The sequence below is a fragment of the Sorghum bicolor genome, chromosome 4 (assembly GCF_000003195.3).
Source record: "Sorghum bicolor cultivar BTx623 chromosome 4, Sorghum_bicolor_NCBIv3, whole genome shotgun sequence".
Lineage (NCBI taxonomy): Eukaryota > Viridiplantae > Streptophyta > Magnoliopsida > Poales > Poaceae > Sorghum > Sorghum bicolor.
Window position 1 is genome coordinate 57,982,445 of NC_012873.2, and position 21,141 is coordinate 58,003,585.

The following is a 21,141-nucleotide window of genomic DNA, read 5'->3' on the forward strand; positions in this document are numbered from 1 at the left end:
AGAAAAAAAAAAAAAAAAAAAAAAAAAAAAAAAAAAAAAAAAAAAGGGGTTGCGGGGAGGGGGCGATACTAGCTTGTACCCACATATGTCACATCAGGTCGTTTTGAAGCTGAGTTGCCGTCTCTCTGTTCTGAATGATATTTTGAGCATCAACAAGTTTGTCAATTCCTGGGATTTCTCTATCCTGGTTAATTGGTGGGTCAGCCACTCCAGGCCATTCTGATGGGTGGACATTAGGTAGCTGAACCCCACGCTCATCTTCAAATACCATGTTGTGAAGTATGACACAAGCACGCATGATGGAATTAAGCAATTTTTGATTCCACAAACGAGCTGGCCTATGCAAGATTTTCCACTTAGCCTGTAGGACACCAAAAGCTCTCTCCACATCCTTTCGACATGACTCCTGTTGCTCTGAAAATACTTTTTGCTTATTGCTAACTGGCAAACGAATGCTTTTCACTAGTGTAGCCCAATCAGGATAGATGCATCTGCTAGGTAGTATCCAAGGTAATATATGTTGTCGTTGACATGGAACTCAACAGAGGGTGCCCTCCCATTAGCCAGATCATCAAAAACATTGGAACGATGCAAAACATTAATGTCATTGTGAGACCCTGGTAAACCAAAGTAAGCATGCCAAATCTGAAGATCCTCGGTTGCCACCGCCTCAAGTATTAGAGTTGGCTTGCCTTTGTGCCCTCTGTACATGCCTTGCCAACCAGTCGGGCAGTTAGACCACTCCCAGTGCATGCAATCGATGCTGCCTATCATTCCTGGGAAACCTCTAGCCAAATTGATGCTTAATATGTGCTCTATCTCCTCACTTCTCGGAGGACGAAGAAATTCTTTGCCGAACACCTCGATCACAGTCATAACAAATTCCTTCAAGGTTTCCAGGACAGTACTCTCTCCCATTTTCAAATGATCATCCAACTCATCAGCTGGGCCTCCATATGCTAGCATCTTTATAGCCACCGTTCACTTGTGAAGAGCAGAGAATCCTAACTGCCCAGCAGCATTTCTCCTCTGTTTGAAGAAGGTATTCTTGGCAGTGACCTCATCCACTATCCGAAGGAACAATTCCCGTCTCATGCGAAACCTACAGCACGAAATTAGAATTGTTTATCAAATTAATTCAATGTGTCATGGAAATTGAATCTAGGCCAAATATTGTACCTCCTTCTGAAATGTTCCTCATTGTAAAGTGGACGTTCAACAAAGTAGTCTTGATTCAGTTGCCAGTCTGCTGTAATTCGATCACGCTTGTAAGTCTTGTGGCCTGGCACCGAACCTCCCCAAGGACATTTTTGTGGTGTCTGGGTGAGGACGGCCACTGCAGCCATGATCTCATCATCCCTGGAGTATGCTGCGGCTGTCCCAAACATTGAAATTTTGACATAATTCCAAGCCATGGCAACACAACTGCAATCCAGGTAGACAAATTGGCCACAAATTAGTGCTCCTTTCATTTTATTCTCCATCCAAATGGAAGGAGATTGAGAGGGATTTGATACCCTAGAATAGCTATAGAAGTGCAATATCAATCCTAGATAGCTGTAGCATACAAATACAACAAGCAGAGTAGCTGTAAAATTACGTCAATCCGAGACAGCTGTATAAGTACATAGAACGTGTGGTATGTGGAATCGCAATTGAGTCACAGACAATACTCGCTCCATCTCTACTCTAGAAAAAGTCAAAATCCCTCCCAATCCCCTTTCATCCTCTCCAACTCACTTGGATTGGGGGTGAAATCCACGAGCCCTAAAAGTGGAGGTGACATTAAACAAGCAAATCACTAGAAAGAACTTTACCTAATTGATTCAGTTGCACCAACGCTGCTGGCGGTTGATCGCCGGCGGCTACTTGGCTGCCAGTTCAAGTCCCTTCTCAGTTCTCACACGCAGCTAGGGCGGCAAGATAATCCCAGCGTGGAACCAAGCCCGCAGTACGCACGATACCCTCCTCTCTGTTTCCCGCGAAAATTTCATTGCCCGCCCGCAAACGAAACCGTCTGTCTTCCGTGTTTTCCTTTTGCGTTTATTGTTGGAGAACCCGACCTTTTGGTTTCCTCGTGACGCATATCATAAATAGGTCTTCACTTTTGAGTTCTATTGTTGGAGACAGTCTAACTCGTAACGTGAGACTAAAAGTTCACGACACGCATAATCAGTGGCTCCTCGAGCTAGACACAAGTTCAGATTTCAGAAGCAGAACTTGAGTGCGGCTCCTCGATCCAAAAGGAAATCAAAGCAAGCAAGGAACATGTTGTTAAATTGATCAAGCAAAGGTATAGGTTCTAACAATGAGGTTTATGGTACTGATTATTGTAATTTAGCACCAGCGAGGTATGTTTGTTTCCTTATTAGACTGCTAGAAACGTTACGTACGGAGCATACCTTAGTATTAACTCGAACGAAAATGAAGAATTGTTTTTAAGACTCAGAAATCTTAATAAATATTCATTAATAAAAAATCACCTTAGGATAATATAAATATAAATAAATAAATAAGATCCTGGTTTCCAGTCATCCTCTCCCTCTAAAGAAACCGCATGACCGCATCACTCCAGTACAATTGGAAGTGTGCAACTTGAAAATGCTGTGGCTATTCACTGAGGCCTACTAGGCCCTATTTAGATTTGGTAAAATTATTATCATACCTAGTAGCCAAGTTTACTAAAAGGTGCTAATGATTATCACCTATCTCACTATTTTTTTAAAAAAATTACATAGTACAACATAGATATCCACAACATAAACGCACACTCATTCCTAAAAACACATGTACGTAAACGTACCCCTATGAATAAGCATATTTAAGGATTAAGTCAACAGATTTCGAGATTCATAAAGTCACCATAGACATCTCATCTCTCTTTTAAACGTAAAAAATGTTCTCGTTTTCTATGTTTTTCTTGTAAAATAAACTGATATCTGTGAGATTTCTAACACATTCTTGTAAAAATTCTGCATCCCAAAATTATCTTAATCTATGGTTTTAGATCTTTTTTTGGCTAATTCTTAGTCAGTTTTCCTGCTGATGATGATCGCTACTCGCTAGGGACACGACACACCAGACGATCACACGACTCTTATGGCTTCTGCGGTTCTCCTTAGTCCCTTAACTTTTACGAAAGTCTGTTTTTCATCTCTGAACTTTAAAACCGAATAAAATACATTCCTCAACTTTTAAATTCGTACACATTACATCCCTAACCTGGTTTTGAAAGTGGTTTTTGTCTTTTTCTTTTTATTTATTTTAGCTGAATTTTTTGAAAAATCACAGTAAATCACATAAAAATCATAAAATAGAAAACTCAATTTTGTTGGACATCTACACATTGAATATATAATATACTATATTTTAGTACAAATTTTTTTATGCAGCTTTAGATTTATGCTTTTCTATAATTAATTAGACTAATTATAGCTATAGTTTCTATGGTCCAATTGTGACGAAAATTATATAGTGGGCTAATTATTCTATGATTGAGTTGTAGTAAAAATTTCATACTCATTGAGGCCTTGTTCAGTTGAGGAAATTTTTTGGTTTTGCCTACTGTAGCACTTTCGTTTGTTTGCGACAAATATTGTCCAATTATGGACTAACTAGACTCAAAAGATTTATCTCGCGAATTACAGATAAACTGTTTAATTGGTATTTGTTTTCATCTACATTTAATACTCCATGCATGTGCCACAAGATTCGATGTGACGTGGAATCATGAAAATTTTTGGTAACTAAACAAGGCCTGAATCATGTATTACTTAGTTATAGATTTATTCAAGTTTATGCTTGTTAAATCTTAATAAATCTATAACTAAGTTATACATGATCTAATGAGTATGAAATTTTTACCATAGTTTAAACATATAATAATTAGCACAACATAAAAAATTCACCACAATTGGGCCATACAACATATAGCTATGAATTATTCGAATTAATTATAGAAAAACATAGATCTAAAGCTACAACAAAAAACTTTGTAGTAAAACATACCATATTATATGTTCACTGTGTAGATCTACTTAGCTGGAGTCGAACAAAATCATATTTACTATTTTATGAATTTTATGTGATTTACTATAATTTTACAAATATTCAACGGAAATAAATAAAAATGAAAAAGACAAAACTGTCTTCAAAACCGCCCATAACCATGCCAGGGACGTAATATGTATGGTTTTAAAAGTTAAGTGCATTTTATCCGGTTTTGAAGTTCAGAGATGAAAAATAGACTTTCTAAAAATTGAGAGACCTAAAATGAATTTTACCCCGCGAGTGGAAAGCCCAATTCCAAAATGCCGGCCGCCCGGCCCCATCGAGCACAGCCTGCCGTCCAGCTATCCCTGTCACGGGTAACCTGCTCAGCCACGGCGCTTTCGGAGCTCAGTGCCTCAGCCCTCAGTCACGCACACCTACCTCCTGGTGTCCTGCATCCAAGAACACGAACAGCACATCCGGATCATCTGCGACTGCGAGCACTCGCTCCAACCGTCGCCGATCTCCAGGCGCAGCGGCGATGAGCTCCGGAAAGGCGCAGCAGCGGCCACACGCCGTGCTCATCCCGCAGCCGGCGCAGGGCCACGTCACGCCGATGCTGCACCTCGCCAAGGCGCTGCACGCCAGGGGGTTCCGCGTCACCTACGTCAACTCCGAGTACAACCACCGCCGCCTGCTCCGGTCCCGCGGCCAGGACTCGCTCGCCGGCACCGACGGCTTCCGCTTCGAGGCCGTCCCCGACGGCCTGCCGCAGTCCGACAACGACGACGTCACGCAGGACATCGCCGCGCTCTGCCTGTCCACCACCGAGCACAGCGCCGCGCCGTTCAGGGACCTGCTGGCGAGGCTGAACGCCACGCCCGGCAGCCCGCCGGTCAGCTGCGTCATAGCCGACGGCGTGATGAGCTTCGCGCAGCGGGTCGCCGAGGAGATGGGGATCCTGGCCTTGGTTTTCTGGACCACCAGTGCGTGCGGCTTCATGGGGTACCTCCACTTCGCCGAGCTCATCCGACGAGCCTACGTGCCACTCAAAGGTACTCCTACAAGATCGTCAGTTCTGTATGATCAGACAAGAATTGCATCGAGTTGAGCTCGGATCTGAAACCAAAAAATTTGCCAAAATTAACTAGCCGCACGCACACCGAGGACTGAAATGTGACGTCTTGTTCTTGCTGTGCACTCTGCTTAGACGAAAGTGACCTGTCGAACGGGTACCTGGACACCGCGATCGACTGGATCCCCGGCATGCCCGGCATCCGTCTGAAGGACATCCCCAGCTTCATCAGGACGACGGACCCGGACGACGTGATGCTCAACTTCGACGGCGGCGAGGCGCAGAACGCGCGCAAGGCCCGCGGGGTCATCCTCAACACGTACGACGCGCTGGAGCAGGACGTGGTGGACGCGCTGCGCCGCGAGTTCCCGCGCGTGTACACCGTCGGCCCGCTCGCCACGTTCGCGAACGCCGCGGCAGGAGGCGGGCTGGACGCGATCGGCGGGAACCTCTGGAAGGAGGACACGAGCTGCCTCCGGTGGCTGGACACGCAGCGACCGGGATCGGTGGTGTACGTCAACTTCGGCAGCATCACGGTGATGACCGCCGCTCAGCTCGCCGAGTTCGCCTGGGGCCTGGCGAGCTGCGGCTCGCCGTTCCTGTGGGTCATCAGGCCGGACCTCGTGTCCGGCGAGAACGCCATGCTGCCGGAGGGGTTCGTCACGGACACCAAAGAAAGGGGAATCCTGGCGAGCTGGTGTCCGCAAGAGCTGGTGCTCTCGCACCCGTCCGTCGGCCTGTTTCTGACGCACTGCGGGTGGAACTCGACGCTGGAGAGCATATGTGCCGGCGTGCCGATGCTCTGCTGGCCGTTCTTCGCTGAGCAACCGACGAACTGCCGGTACGTGTGTGACAAATGGGGGATTGGGATGGAGATCGACAGTGATGTGAGGAGGCAGGAGGTGGCGCGGCTCGTGCGCGAGGCGATGGACGGGGAGAGGGGCAAGGCGATGAGATTGAAGTCGATGGTGTGGAAGGAGAAAGCTCGACAAGCAGTGGACGAAGGTGGATCCTCGAGGAAAAACATGGACCGGATGGTCGAGTTCCTGCTCGCTGGGAATGATGTTCCTAGCTGAATTTATTGAAAAAATGCTTCGTGCTGATTTTAGGTTCTCTTAATTTATTTTTCTTTTGGAATTGGTTGTTGTTTTTATTTGAGATGGAAAAAATTTGATACCTCGGCCCAACTATGTCAAATATTAACACGAACATACAAGTCGTAGGGAGATGAATGGAGCCACGGAACCCAAAAGACAAAAGTCTACTTAAGCCCTCTAATTATTAGCAATTATTTGTCCCTTATCTATAAAAGTAGATTAAAAGTAGGATGTTTAAATAGTCTTCTGGGCACTTCCAATACTAAAAATTACATATAGTTTCTATACCTATTAATTTCTATAAACACTATATATAAAAACTATGGTCGTAATGGTTAGTTTTTATAAAATAATTTTTTATCCAATCACATTCATTTTCTCTTCGTTCTCAACCAATCATATCACTTCATGTCTTGAATCTCGTGTAGACATGGTTTCTAACTTAGACCCAGTTTCAATGATTTTTGATCTCTCTCTTCATAACTACCTTGTCACATCAGCAAAATGCTTAGGTGGCACTACAATTAACGTCTATAGAAACCATAATAGTTTCTGCATTGGGAGTGTTCTAAGTCTATAGAAACTGGGTGTAAGTTAGGGCACTCAGGACACTCACAATGCAGACTCTATTTTAGAGTCTAAAGTTATTTATTACCTCAAATAATGTGGACTTAGAGTCTAAATAAGACTTAGAGTCCAAGACAATTAATTACATATTATTTATGGAATTTTGCTAATGTGGCAGCATATTTATTGAAGAAAGAGGTAGAAAAAAATAAGACTTCAAGTCTTTTTTAGACTCTAAGTCCACATTTCTCGAGGTAATAAATAACTTTAGACTCTATGATAGAGTCTGCATTGTGAGTGCCTTAATTTACACTCAGGTTCTATGATTTTTGCTCTCTCTCTTCAATAACTACCTTGCCACGTCAGCAAAATACTTAGGTGACACTGCAATTAATGTTTATGAAAACTATGACGATTTCTGCATTAGGGGTGCGCTTAAGTCCTAAGGCAGCTTTGAATGTGGTTTCGTTGACGTGGTATATTACGGCCTTGTTTAGTTACTCATCAAAACCCAAAATTTTTCAAGATTTCCTGTCACATCGAATCTTTGGACATATGCATGAAGTATTAAATATAGACGAAAATAAAAACTAATTACACAGTTTGCTTGTAAACCGCGAAATAAATCTTTTGAGCCTAGTTAGGCCTTGTTTAGATCCAAAAACTTTTTGGATTTTGACACTGTAGCACTTTCGTTTTTATTTGACAAACATTATCCAGTCATGAAGCAACTAGGCTTAAAAGATACGTCTCGTGATTTACAGGTAAACTGTGCAATTAGTTATCTTTTTTATCTATATTTAATGTTTAATGCATGTGCCGTAAGATTCGATGTGATGGGAAATCTTGTAAAGTTTTGGGTTTTTGGGTGTATCTAAACAAGGCCTTAGTCCATGATTAAACAATATTTGTCAAATAAAAACGAAAATACAGCAGTATTCTAAACCAAAAATTTTTGCGAACTAAACCAGGCCTACATGGTGCTGACTTGATAGTGAATCAACGGATAGTAAGAAAAAACTACATTCTCTCGATGTATTAAGGTTGACTATACATAATCCTCTCAATTATAAAACTCGATATTATAGCACCTTCAACCGTCTAATAATATTTAAATCGTCTCAACTATCACAGAGCCTAAGACAATTAATTAGTTGTTATTTATGATATTTTGCTGATGTGACAACATATTTATGGAAGAAAGAAGTAGAAAAAAATAAGACTCCAAGTCTTAGGCCTTGTTTAGTTCCAAATAAATTTGCAAAATTTTTCAGATTTCCCGTCACATTGAATCTTTAGACGTATGCATAGAGTATTAAATATAGATGAAAATAAAAACTAATTGCACAGTTTGGTCGAAATTGAGAAGACGAATCTTTTGAGCCTAGTTAGTCTATGATTGGACAATATTTGTTAAAAACAAACGAAAATGTTACAATGTCGATTTCCTAAAATTTTTTGAAACTAAACAAGGCCTAATTTAGACTCTAAGTCCACATTGTTCGAAGTAATAAATAACTTTGGACTCTATGATAGAGTCTGCATTGTGAGTACCTAAGTGCCCAAACTTGCCATAACTAAAGTTAGGGGGTGTTTGGGACTGCTCCACAAACTTCACTGTGGAGCAGCTCCACAAAAAACTGGAGTTTGTGGAGTACCTCTTTAGGTGCTCTCACAACTCCACTATTTTTCCTCGAACTGAATGCGTGGAGCTGAAAAAACGTAGAGCGAAGCTGAAAAACGTGGAGCAGAGCAGTCCCAAACACCCCCTTAGTCAAAGTGTGACAGCTATAAAAACTGCGGCTAATAAATTAGGCATCACACTTATGGTAGAGTTTGACATTAAAATGAGTCTACGAAATACAGGGCATATAGTTAAGAAAGTTGGCACACGTCCAATATCCTTCCTAGCGAGGATATGAATTATATATATTGTTGTTTCTTATTAAGGAAATAAACTTGTATGAAATCCGTTCGTATGTACAAGGTTTTTTTTTTTTTTGAGAAACATTTTCCTCTCTACAATGGCCAGGTGAAAGAGCACAAAGTAGATGGGACACGTCACTTGAAATATTTGATTGGAACACGTGTCCACGTATATCCTGTGCGTAGTTGCTTTCCGTGGTGTTGCAATAGCCTCTGTCGTGTGTGTTCCGGTTGGATAGAAAAAAAAAACCCTTCTGGTCCTTTCCACAACGTTGTGGTCAAAGCGGTGGTCAAAAGGAAAAAGTGAAACAAAAAAAAAGGGGGCCGGCGTTTCCTATTCTTCCCCTTCCTTCTTCGTCTCGCTCCGAGTCGCCCTCGCTCAATGTTCCTGCGCTCGTTCTGCCGTGTTCTCTGATTAGCCTGTTGCTCTCAAATTTCTTCAGCGACGTGCTGTGCCTGTCGTGGTCTCCTGTGCGGCGACGTCGCCTCTTCGCCTGCTCGCGTCGCTAGCTGCATCGGCTGTGCGGCGGCGTGCCTATCTGCCTCGTCGCGTCGCCGTCTGCATCGGCATGTTCTTTGCTGTGCCGTAAGCCGTCCCCTGCTTCATCTGCTCCCTTCTTTATTATGTGGCCGGGGCTACCTTCGTGCTTCTTCAGCGGGCCTTATACCGGCTCGTCTGCCCGTGCTGAGTCTCTGTGTTGCCTTTTTTTTGTCCATGTCTTCTAAATCAGATTTGTTCCCTTTTGTTTCCTATGTTGTGCTTTTACATTGTGCTTCTGATTTGATCATTTGTGTTTCTGATTTGTTCATTTTCTAGGATGTGCCTGGGTTTACTGTTAATGCGCGCTACTCTTCTGTTGTGTGCGTTGTTTAGTGTTTCCTAATAGGTTGCGTGCCTACTTGTGTGCCCGTTGTTTTTAGGGAATGTAGTTATTTAGATTACCTCTTGTTTATTGGATTTATTTAGGCGCCTCTACAGACCTCTACATGTGAAATCAGGTGTGCTTAGTAGTTTCTTATAGTGTTAACATAGTTTCCGTGCGTTATATCTATACTTATTTTGCGACCATGCGCAATAGGTTGACGACTTTTGTTCAAAATGAAGCATACTGTATCTCTACGATTTTTAAGTACTAAAGACATTTTCGTCAGCCTAATCTGTTCGATGGTTGCAGGTTGTTGCACGTGCTGGTTAATTTCTCTCCCCGTGTTTTCTGATTTGTGGTTCGCCTACGGTTGCCTGCACGATTCTTACCTGCTACACCAGTTCTTCCGTCCCGTTGCCTGTTTGCAGGTACGATTGTAAATCTCTTCTTTCATTACCTGTTTTAGTTGCTTTGCTTATTGGCTTGTGCCATGTTCTCATCAGTTAGTAGCTATATTTCTTAGTTGATGTAATTCCTTTTTTACGCTAACATCCGTTTATGCATTTTTAAAATTTTTAAATTTCGAAAATGAAAGAATTTTTGTCTCAGAAACAGAGTTACGAGAGCAATAAACTTCCTCCTCGGACCAGAGCAAGCGAAGCAAAAAAAATGATGATAGACGCAGATGCTACACCATGTTTTGTTTCATCGTTGACCCATTTGTGCCTTGTCTTTTTTGATTTGATTGCCTTACGTGCTGTGCTATATTCTATTGTGCCTTCTTGATCACATATTTTCCCCATTTTGTGTTCCTTTCCCTGTTTCCTATTCTTTGCCTTGTGTCGTTGTTTTTCTTCTCTTCGTGTGCTGCCGCTTTAGGCCCTCAACGTCCGGTTTCTATATTTTCCAACCATGTTTACTGTCCATGTTTCTTGCCTGCCTACTCTTCAGATTGTAGCGCAGTACTGTAGCGTTCCATTGGTTGCATTTATAAATGAGTTTGCACCAGACAATACAGCGTTATATGGTATAGAAATCCACCTACCTTTGTTATTCCCGTGTGACGTACCACGCCGTCTCTTCTTTTGGTCTGACTCATCTGTGTTCTGCTTAGGCCCATATGAGCACGCCGCTTTCCAGACAATTAATTGTCTACAAAATCTTTATGGTTTTACTGTCCTTGATTACAATTCCGAGTCCATGCTCACAGAGCGCCGCCTTCTACAATGTCTATATTTAGTGCCTAATAGAGGCGCGCACCTCGCACGTATGGTTCTCACAGTGCCACAGTCAGAAACTTCTCCAAATCTGCAATTGTTCTCCATCGCCGATCAATTGATTCAGGACATAGATTCTATGATTAATCCTGGATTGCTTTAGGTTTCATCCACTAAATTTTTTGCGCTCTTGCTTCGTTATAACGTGTAATATGGGTGTTCTGACCGTGTCAAACATGCCTTATTGTGCGTCTATGCAAATGATGTTGGTTCTGCTACATTGTGTGCGCTCTTTGCGTTTGTTTCGGCATTCATTTAGCCTATTTTTTTGCATGGTCTTTGTTGTCAATGGTTTCCCCTCGCGTCCTACGCCATCTATTGGTTCCGATAGCTGTCTTTGATGTGGGTACAACCCTTCGGCAATAAATGCCGACAACATGTGCGTAGTTCTTCTTCTATTTTTAAATATTGTTTCGTATAGAATTTTATTCCTTTTGTTCCTCGCTTTTTTTCTTTGACCTCTTATCTTACAGTTGCTTTATGTTTTCTGCATGACCTTTTTCTAAACACGCTTTTGGGTTCCTATTATGGTATTTTATCACAGCTGTTGGGCCAGGTACGTCACGGCAATTATTTTGTGCCCACCGTCCTTCCGCAGCTTGCTCTGGACTATGTCCATGCCTTTTTAATGTTATAGAAATACGTAGTGTTTATGTTTCCAATCCTTGTATCTACCAATCCCTCAGATATCCTTCATGATGACCTTTCATGTGTTTCTCAATCGAGGAATGGCCAACCATCTAAGAAAACACATCGTTGTCAGCTATCTAATGTGACAGGTACCATGTAATATGTTATTATAGTGCTTTGTGCCTCAATCTTTGTTTCTACCAAACATGAGCCCGAATTTGTGGTCCTGCACACTATGCTCCTTTTCACGTCGTACTCCACGCATCCGTTTTTGATGCTTCTTTGAAACAGATCTGACTGTTCCTGTTAATATGCCTTCCTTTTCCTCACAACCAACTGCTCCCTTTGTATATACACTCAAAGGTATACTTCGAATTCTCTGTATCAACTATCTATTTCCCGTGGACTCTTTCTCTCCGATTTTTATCGTTTTTGTTCTTCTGTTAGATGGCCCCGATCGACACGAGGTGTCAAGTCCTCAGGCTACGGAATCCCGCCGTAGACGAAAACGGAAATTAGATCAACGACTTTTTGCACAGTCAGGTCGTGCCTTCTCCCTGTTACACTACTGTGTGTTGCTTCCTGTGCCACGTGGTATTTGGTTCTACGTGGTTCTGTGTTGCTTCTTTGACACATCTTTCCACGCGTGTGATCAGGCAAACTTTATCTTAAGGCAACAAATCGTGGGTGTGGCCAATTTACGCAATCCTTCATAGATGCACTCAAGGGTACATTTTTGCTCCGCCATTCTAGTCCTTTCTAGACCTATGTACCCATCCTATTTCTTCGATAGCGTTTTCCCGGTATCGACTGTGTATTGCTATTCTTAAGTACCCTCTTCTTGCTTCGCAGCATCTCATCCAGGAAGATCTTATTATGGGCCGCCGGAGTATAGATGTCCCCATTGCCATGCTATTTTTTGGCATCAGGAGAGCATAAAATGTGACGGAACCCGTCATACAGGACAAGTTACGTACAACAATTGCTGTAAGGGCGGTAAAGTTGCCATACCGCCATTTCTGCCACGTCCAGAGCCCCTTGCTACGCTTGCAAGGTTTAATGGTGGTACAAGGTCTAATAGGTTCATGAAAAACATTAGGCAATACAATTGCCTTTTTGCTTTTACCTCCATGGGCGCAAATATAGATCGGTCTATGAATGATGGACGTGGCCCTCCTGTGTTCAAAATTTCTGGTCAGGTCCACCACCGAATCGGTTCTTTGCTTCCACCAGATGGTGCCCCTCCTAAATTCATACAACTTTATGTGTATGACACGTCTAATGAGACTACCAACAGAATTCAGTCCTTAGATCAAGCCGAAGCATCCTCTGCTAATCTAGACGCCTCTGTACTCCAGTCTCTCATTCGCATGGTTGATCAACATAATCCTTTTGCAAAGCAGTTTAGGATTGCAAGGGACAAATTACGTGATCATGGTAATGAAGAGTTTGTAATTAGAATTATTGGAGCTAGGGAAGGGGATCCTGTCCAGTACAGTTTACCAACCACAGATCATCTTGCTATGCTTATTGTTGGTGATTTCTCCATGGACACATATCAGCGTGATATAATTATAGAGACTCGATCTGGTGAACTCAAGCAGATATCTGCGCTTCACCCTGCTTTTATGGCGTTACAGTACCCTTTGTTGTTTCCATTTGGTGAACGAGGGTTCCAGGTTGGTGTGCTCTACAAGGGTGTTCAGCGTAGGGACGGTTCATCACACACAAAGATGACTATGCAAGACTATTTCCGTTATATGTTGCACTACAAGGAAGACCAGCCTAACCCATACCTTTGTTATGGTGCTCTATCAAGTCAAATTAAAGTCGATGCTCGTGCTTGTATTGATGAAAATAGATTATGGTACATTCTTGACCATCAGAAAGACATACGAATGGAAAGCATTCAGGGCATAACCGATGCAGTCAATCGTGGATGTATACAGGGCACTGAAATGGGCAAAATGACTGTGTTACCTGCATCGTTCACTGGTGGTCGCCGATACATGATTCAGAACTATCATGATGCAATAGCTATCTGCAGACAATATGGCCCTCCAGATTTCTTTATTACCTTTACGTGTAATCCTAAATGGCTAGAAATTGCTGAGGGTATTCTAGAACCAGGACAACGAGCAACTGATAGAGCTGAAATTATTGTAAGAGTATTTAATATGAAATTGGAAGAGCTTTTGCATGACCTGCGCGATGGTACTCCTTTTGGTCGATGCGTTGCAGGTATCTATTGGTGTCCACACATAGTGTCACTTCTATTTTCTATCTTCCTACAGATTGGTACACTGTATGCCATACCACTATATGTGACTGCTGCCTATCCTTTGCAGTTCTGCATACTGTAGAATTCCAAAAGCGTGGTCTTCCGCACGCACATATCATTTTGTGGACTTCTATTGATACATCAGAACCAACACCAACACTTATTGATTCTTATGTATCTGCTGAGATACCTGACCCTTCTCTTGATCCATTATTATATGCTCTTGTGGCTGAGCATATGGTTCATGGACCGTGTGGTGTATACAACACCGTGTGTCCTTGTATGAAAAATGAGAAATGTTCTAAGTTTTTTCCAAAGGCTTATCGACAGGAAACGGCTGTCGATGGGGAAGGGTTTGCTACATATCGACGAAAACAGAATGATCTGTACATTGAGAAAGGAGGTCACCGTCTGGACAATAGATGGGTCGTACCATATAATCCATCTCTCCTAAAAAAATATCAAGCTCACATCAATGTCGAATGGTGTAACAAAACGGTATTCGTAAAGTATCTTTTCAAGTATGTTACTAAAGGTGCTGATTCTAGCAAAGCCTATCTTCAGCGGGTGCGAAATGGGGAGGACACACCTTTTGACAAAGAAAGTCAAACAATAAATGAGATAAAGGAGTACTTAGATTGTCGCTATATTTGCGAGCAAGATGCATGTTGGCGTATATTTGGTTATGACATACATAGGCACTACCCAGCTGTAGAGAGAATGCCTGTGCATTTGCCCAATGATAACTTCATAACATATAGTGCTAAGGCTCAGATGGACAAACTTCTCTCTGTACAGTTTCTACGCAAAACGATGCTCACTGAATGGTTCATTGCTAATCAGATCCATCCAGAAGCTAGGGATCTTACTTATCTTCAGTTTCCTTCCAAATGGAAATGGGACTCTCGAACAAGATCATGGGAGAAAAGGCGAGAAAACCGTCCAAAGATAGGTCGATTACATTACGTTCATCCCTCTGTGGGAGAACGGTATTATCTTAGGATACTTCTTCATGCAGTTAAAGGAGCCTTTACCTTTGCTGATCTTAGATACCACAATGGTGTTCAGTATTCTACATTCAAAGAGGCATGCAGATCTCGTGGTCTTATTGGTGATGACCAAGAGTGGTATGAGGCTTTTGATGAGGCTGCTACTTGGGCTACATCATCTCATCTACGAAAACTATTTGTCACTATGATTCTCTTTTGTGAGGTCGGTGATGAATACTCCTTTTTCCAAAAAGTTTGGCAGTTAATGGTTGATGACATCCAATACCAGCTTAGAGATATGGTACATGATAGGAGATATCAGATGCCTGAAAATGACATTAGAGATAGTTTACTTGATGAATTAGCAACCATTTTCTCTAAAAGCGGCCGTAACATCCGTGACTTCAGCCTACCTCGAAAACAAGACTCTACATGCTGCCCATCAGTCAACCGTTTGCTTGAAGAAGAGCTATCATACTATTCTGACCAACCATCTAATACCAATGAGTTGTTGTCCACTTTGAATTCTGATCAACTTAGGGCTTTCAATTCTATTACACAAAGAGTTGTCAACAATGAACCTGGATTTTTTTTTGTATCAGGCTTTGGAGGAACTGGGAAAACCTACCTCTGGAAATGTATTATCGCATATCTAAGAGCACAGAAACGAATTGTACTTACTGTTGCTTCATCAGGTGTTGCTTCTTTATTATTGCCAGGAGGTCGAACAGCACATTCACGATTTAATATTCCCTGTGACCTTGATGATTCTTCAACCTGTGACATCAAAAGAGGCACAATGTTAGCTGAGCTGATACATAATACAGCATTAATAATATGGGATGAGGCTCTCATGACTAATAGGAGAGCTTTTGAGGCTCTAGATAGAAGCCTACGTGATATACAATCCATTCATTGCAAAGAGGCTTCTGATGTGCCATTCGGTGGAAAGGTTCTTGTTCTCGGTGGTGATGTTAGGCAGATCTTACCTGTTGTTGAAGGTGGTAGTAGGGCTGAAATTGTCAATGCTGCTATATTCAATTCAGTTCTGTGGTCTACAGTTACAGTGCTTACTCTATCACAAAATATGCGCCTCGCTGGAGGCTCTACCAATCCTGCTGCGCAACAACAGGTAGCAGATTTTAGTAAGTGGATGCTAAATGTTGGGGAAGGAAATATTGAGTGCACAGCTAGGGAAGGAGAGACAGAGGCTTCATGGATTAAAATACCACGCGACCTCTTACTTACCACTACTGATGACAACCTATCTTCAATAGTGGCTGCTGTTTATCCAAATTTGTTAGAGAATTACATAGATGATACATATCTTAAAGAACGAGCTATTTTAGCTCCTACAAATGATATAGCTGAAAAAGTGAATGAATATATTGTCTCTCTGTTGCCAGGAAATACCAGAGAATACCTTAGTTCTGACAGCATATCAAAATCTTCAAGTGGTCATGAGTCTTATGAACTGTTGTATCCTGTCGAGTTTCTTAACTCCTTGAATGGTAACAATTTTCCCCAGCATGTTTTAGATTTAAAGAAAGGTGCGCCGATTATGCTATTGCGTAATTTGAATCAAACAGATGGCCTTTGCAATGGTAGTAGACTCATTATTACACACCTAGGTGACAGAGTTATACAGGCAAAGCTAATGACAGGCCCGCACATGGGTGATAGTGTTCTTATACCTCGCATTTCTCTTACTTTGAAGTCTAATAAGTGGCCATTTGTTCTTGAGAGGCGCCAGTTTCCAATCAAAGTATGCTATGCAATGACAATCAACAAGAGCCAAGGACAGACTCTCTCCTCTGTTGGTGTTTACCTTAAAAAATCTGTATTCAGTCATGGTCAACTTTATGTAGCTATTTCTCGCGTCACTTCAAGACAAGGTCTTAAGTTGCTCATAGAAGATGAAGATGGAAATTGTACAGATGAAACAAGGAACGTTGTTTACAAAGAAGTATTTTCTTTCTTCTCCTCTACAAACAGAACTTCTTAGTGTATACATGAGAGGTTTTACGAACCGTTGCCATTGGTGCGTGTAGTCTGCTAAAACCTGTGGTTTTGTATTGTGTATTTTCCATTTGATACCTATTACCAACTATAATCCAAAAAATTTTTGCACAGTCTGGCACTACACATTACAATATATATTAGAACATATTTAATCTTCTGATTTTGCTATGCTCTATGTGCCATTTACCTTGTTTCTTTGCCCTACATTTTGTTTACTCATTGTGTTATTACGCAGGTGTTCCAAACTTTTTTTTGCATACATATGTTTTATCTTGCTACTCTCTTTTTGGTCATTCGTACTATTATGTGCAATATTAATTGTTATCTTCCTCTTGGCAGCAACAAACAATGCAAGACTACAGAAAGCAAAGGATTTATATATCAGACCTTACACTTCAACCCGAAAACAGAGAAATATGTGCTCGTGTCATGAGAAAATGGGTGTTTGATGGAAATGATCCTGGTGGTCCTATTCGTCATATAAGTCTTGTTCTAGCTGATGAAAAAGTAAGTACTTCGAGCACATCGTTGCTATTCTGCGTTCGTGCGTGTTGTTCGTACTGCACTTTCATTCCTTACTTTGTGTTTACTCTATCTACACATCTGTCTATACAGGGAAACACCATTTTCGCTCAAATTCTAGAGGCGCATGTGCACAAAAAAGGATCTTTAATACATGAACATGGAGTTTACATAATCAGCAAGTTTATTGTTAGAGCTTCCAAGCCGACCTATGTTCCATTTGAAAAGGACCTCATGATTGAGTTTACTGCATACACTACTATTGTAGCAGTCAAGAATCCGCCCAACACTTTCCCCACCTATGTTTACAACCTTACTTCTTTCTCTCAAATCAATCCAGTTGGTATAGCCCGAACAAAATTTGTAGGTAATCGCACAAATCTTTCTGTTTATTGACTCCTTTATTTACTATTTTTTGGAAAAATATTTGTTCTTATTGACAAAACCTATGTGTGCACTACTTAAATCTATTTTGTTATCTTCTGTAGACGTTCTAGGTATTCTTACTTCTGTCGGTGCTCCAAAAACAGTGCCCATTGTCAGAAAAGAAACTGTGGGTATAGTTCGAGAAGTTATGATAAAAAATCTAAGGTAATCGTTGCTTTACGCATTCTATAATTTCTGTGTACACTTCGTATCATCATACTAATTATATTGAAATATCACTGTTTCTTGTTTCAATCTGTAGCAATGAAGAACTTAGGATCAGTTTATGGGGTGACCAAGCAACAAAATTCACCGCTGTTGATATGTTGGCCTCAAATAACGCTCAGTCAATTGTCGTCCTTTTTGTTGGTTGCTTACCTCGAAGTGTCAATTGTGAGTTCTGATTGCATATCATACCTTTGATCTAATTTAATACCCCTCATTTACTCTTGCTTGGTAAACATATAGATCAAACTCACCTCACCGGTGGGAATGCCTGTCGCTGGTTCCTAAATCCCGACATCAAAGAGGCGGAACCTTTCTATACTAGGTAATGTACGAGCTTCTGCACACTCACATGTCACTGTATATATCACCTCGCGCTTTGATGTACACATGTGTACTTAGATATATCGGTGACCTTTCACTATTCTTTTGAAACAAACAGCTTGAGGCAGAATCCTGTTCCAGTGTATCAAGCTCCTCTGGAACACCATACACAACAAGTGGAACCTATCATACTGGAACACAAAAATCTTGATGAATTAAACGCCATGGATCCATTTGACTTCCCGGTTAGTTTCATCATACTCTTGACTACTGCCTGTATCGCCCTCTTGGAAATTGATAACAGGCATATAATCTCATATTTTTAGTATTTGATACCACTTTGTTTGCGCAAACATACAATAATCATTTGTTTACTTATAACATAAATGTGCATTAATTTGCCAGAGAGAAGGTTTCAAGTGCACTGTTACGATCACATCTGTGCCACAGGATTATAGATGGTCATACTATGGATGTGCAAAATGCAAAAAAGCAATTACAGAGGTGGCTGTTCCATTTAGGTGCAGCGTGTGTGCCTGCAAGGAAGCTAAGAACCTGTAATACATTATTATTCCTTGTTCGTTATTGTAGTATACATGCGCACCTAAATAGTATACACTACATTCCTGATTCTCATTTGGCTTTTGATGTATGTGCAGATATAAACTTTCCTTCGTTGCTACAGATGATACAGCTGAAGGCATGTTTTTTTGCTTTGATGAAATATCTCGTATGATCATAAAACGGAATGTAGATTATGTCTTGAGAATGGCTATGAAAGCCTCTGGACTACCAAAAGAAATAACAGACATCGTGTCAAAGAAATTCACATTCAATGTCATCTTAACGAAGGGATCCTACTATGATGGCCATAAAACATATGAGGTCAGGTCCATCATGCGTGATTTCCAGATGGAAGCTTATAAAGCCAAGTTGCTCTTAACTCAACCGCTTATTTCCCCTTTAAGCGATGCACCACCCAATTTGACAATTGAGAGCCCTTCACAAATTTCCACACAGAGTAATCAGATAACAAGGCCACCTGATCTTATAGACATTGCTGAAAGCTCAGTACGTTCCTCTTTGAATATTTACACATACATTCTGCAACATGCATATTCTTGTACTAAATAATTCGGTTCTCCCTGTTCTACTATCAGCACACACCTCTAGGGATGCTCAGCCCTGATACTATACCACAAAAGATTGGTCTTTCTAAGTAAGTTCTATTATTGCTTCATACCAACACATGTTATAATAACCTCACAACATTTATACTTACTCTGTGGATTCTTGTTGCCCATGCGATTGTCTAATCAATGCGAAACAGGCCACCTGCAGCACACAACACGGCTCAAAGGGTGCTATTTCCACCACTTAAAGCAAACACTGAGGTACGTGTGTTACCTCAACTCGCCTTAATTATTTTACTACTAAATAGTTCATTTACATGTTTGTCGTTCCCCTGCAATGCGTTGCAATAGATGCTTGGAAAAGAAACAGATAGTACTAAAGAGATAGAGCAAACATCCAAAGCAATCTTAACACAGTAAGTATTTGTACATAGTCATATTCCGCCAAATATTTGTAAACAAATAAGCACAGATTGTTATTTTTATCTATTTGTATTCGCTCTAATCATTCTGTTTACCTGTCATTATAAGTAGATTAGCTATGGATGTAACGAAGTCTACGACTGATAACGTATCAAACATACATGAAGTAGGTCCTACTGCCACGGTGTTGCCTGATGATATATCAGTACAAAAGGTGAAGACAAAACTAGAGTCCATTTTCTTTGTCTCTAAATTGATGATTACAAATATATTCACTTCGAACTGCCAAATCTCTTGTGTCTACCGTCCAATTGTTTTACCCACTTATTATGTTTCAGAGTGCAATACAAAACAAGAGCACCGGTGCAAATAATGTCGGTCAAAATGATCCCACTACTGAATCTGACAAAACACATACACAGGAATCTAAAAAGTATGGTCACGCTCATTATTAAAGAGTGTCTGATATACAAGAGTTTTGTGTTCTTACAACCTAATCCTATGACTAAATTGTGTTTTATAGGCGCAAGTTTGGCGATCCACCAAAACACACTAAAGAAAGAACCCAAAAGTCCACATGCAGTGACAATACAAAATAGGTAAACGTCACTTACATGTTCTCTGCACTATGCATCATTTTGCATCCTTTTTGTACTGTTGATCTAGTTTTCTAAATTCCTTTTAGACATAACAAATTGATAGTACAATATATTGCTTGCTTCATTGATTTTGAGCACCTGTAGGTTCATCTTCTCAATGCATACTCCATTTACGGTTATTGACAATTTCAGTATTATTGTGTCATGGCAAATTAATGTCATAGAGTTTTGCGGACCCTATAATCCATTACTTTTGCTTGAAACAGAGACTATATTGTGGTACAATCTTATAATTAATGGAACAGGGCGCACAATCTGTAATATTAATGCCTAAGCACTCTATGCTCTATTCTTTATCTATTGATACTTTGTCTTCATCTATAATACTTTGATTACACGTCGCTACGAAAGTATTTCCTCTTTTTTGTGACAGGTACTACCAATTAGGAACGTATCTGCCCCACCATTTTGCAATGCTACAAAGGTTCGAGTCACAGATTCCAGGACCAACAGTGTAGTTCTTACATAATAATTATATGAATCCTAGGAACACTCCAAACTACTTCCAGTGTCGTGAAATCTGAATTGCTTTATGTAATAATGGTATGTAATCTTGAATGTCTTATACATATTTCAAGTTTATGGTACTATCTCGTGGACAGTGTATTCTGCCACACCAATGGAATATACCGCAACTACGTAGGCAGGAAACAAACTATGCTAAATATCTACCGATTTCATTTGGGCCAGCATCCTCCAAATTATTATT

At 41.0% G+C, this 21,141-nt stretch overlaps 2 protein-coding genes and 1 long non-coding RNA gene across 5 annotated transcripts; 2 read left to right on the forward strand and 1 right to left on the reverse strand.

Moving 5' to 3' along the window:
• On the forward strand, positions 4,006 to 6,293 carry LOC8066214 (7-deoxyloganetin glucosyltransferase). Its single transcript, XM_002452482.2, has 2 exons — positions 4,006 to 5,045; positions 5,201 to 6,293. Exons 1-2 carry the CDS (start codon positions 4,532 to 4,534, stop codon positions 6,139 to 6,141), a joined length of 1,455 nt encoding a protein of 484 aa, XP_002452527.1. The 5' UTR covers positions 4,006 to 4,531; the 3' UTR covers positions 6,142 to 6,293.
• On the reverse strand, positions 4,923 to 5,254 carry LOC110434483. Its single transcript, XR_002451990.1, has 2 exons — positions 5,152 to 5,254; positions 4,923 to 5,051 (listed from the first exon to the last, which is right to left on the reverse strand). It is a non-coding gene; the product is annotated as an uncharacterized LOC110434483 (long non-coding RNA).
• On the forward strand, positions 15,463 to 21,121 carry LOC8075683. Of its 3 annotated transcripts, none has more exons than XM_021458669.1 (16): positions 15,463 to 16,664; positions 17,060 to 17,227; positions 17,336 to 17,609; positions 17,731 to 17,833; positions 17,931 to 18,061; positions 18,137 to 18,218; positions 18,336 to 18,462; positions 18,623 to 18,774; positions 18,877 to 19,288; positions 19,378 to 19,436; positions 19,548 to 19,611; positions 19,702 to 19,766; positions 19,882 to 19,987; positions 20,112 to 20,206; positions 20,297 to 20,372; positions 20,639 to 21,121. In XM_021458669.1, the coding sequence occupies exons 1-15, from the start codon at positions 15,498 to 15,500 to the stop codon at positions 20,370 to 20,372; spliced, it is 3,081 nt and encodes a 1,026-aa protein (XP_021314344.1). In that variant the 5' UTR covers positions 15,463 to 15,497; the 3' UTR covers positions 20,639 to 21,121. The 3 variants fall into 3 exon arrangements, with proteins under 3 accessions (XP_021314344.1, XP_002452528.2, XP_021314345.1); XM_002452483.2 differs by having other exon boundaries at positions 20,806 to 21,121; XM_021458670.1 differs by having other exon boundaries at positions 19,885 to 19,987; positions 20,806 to 21,121.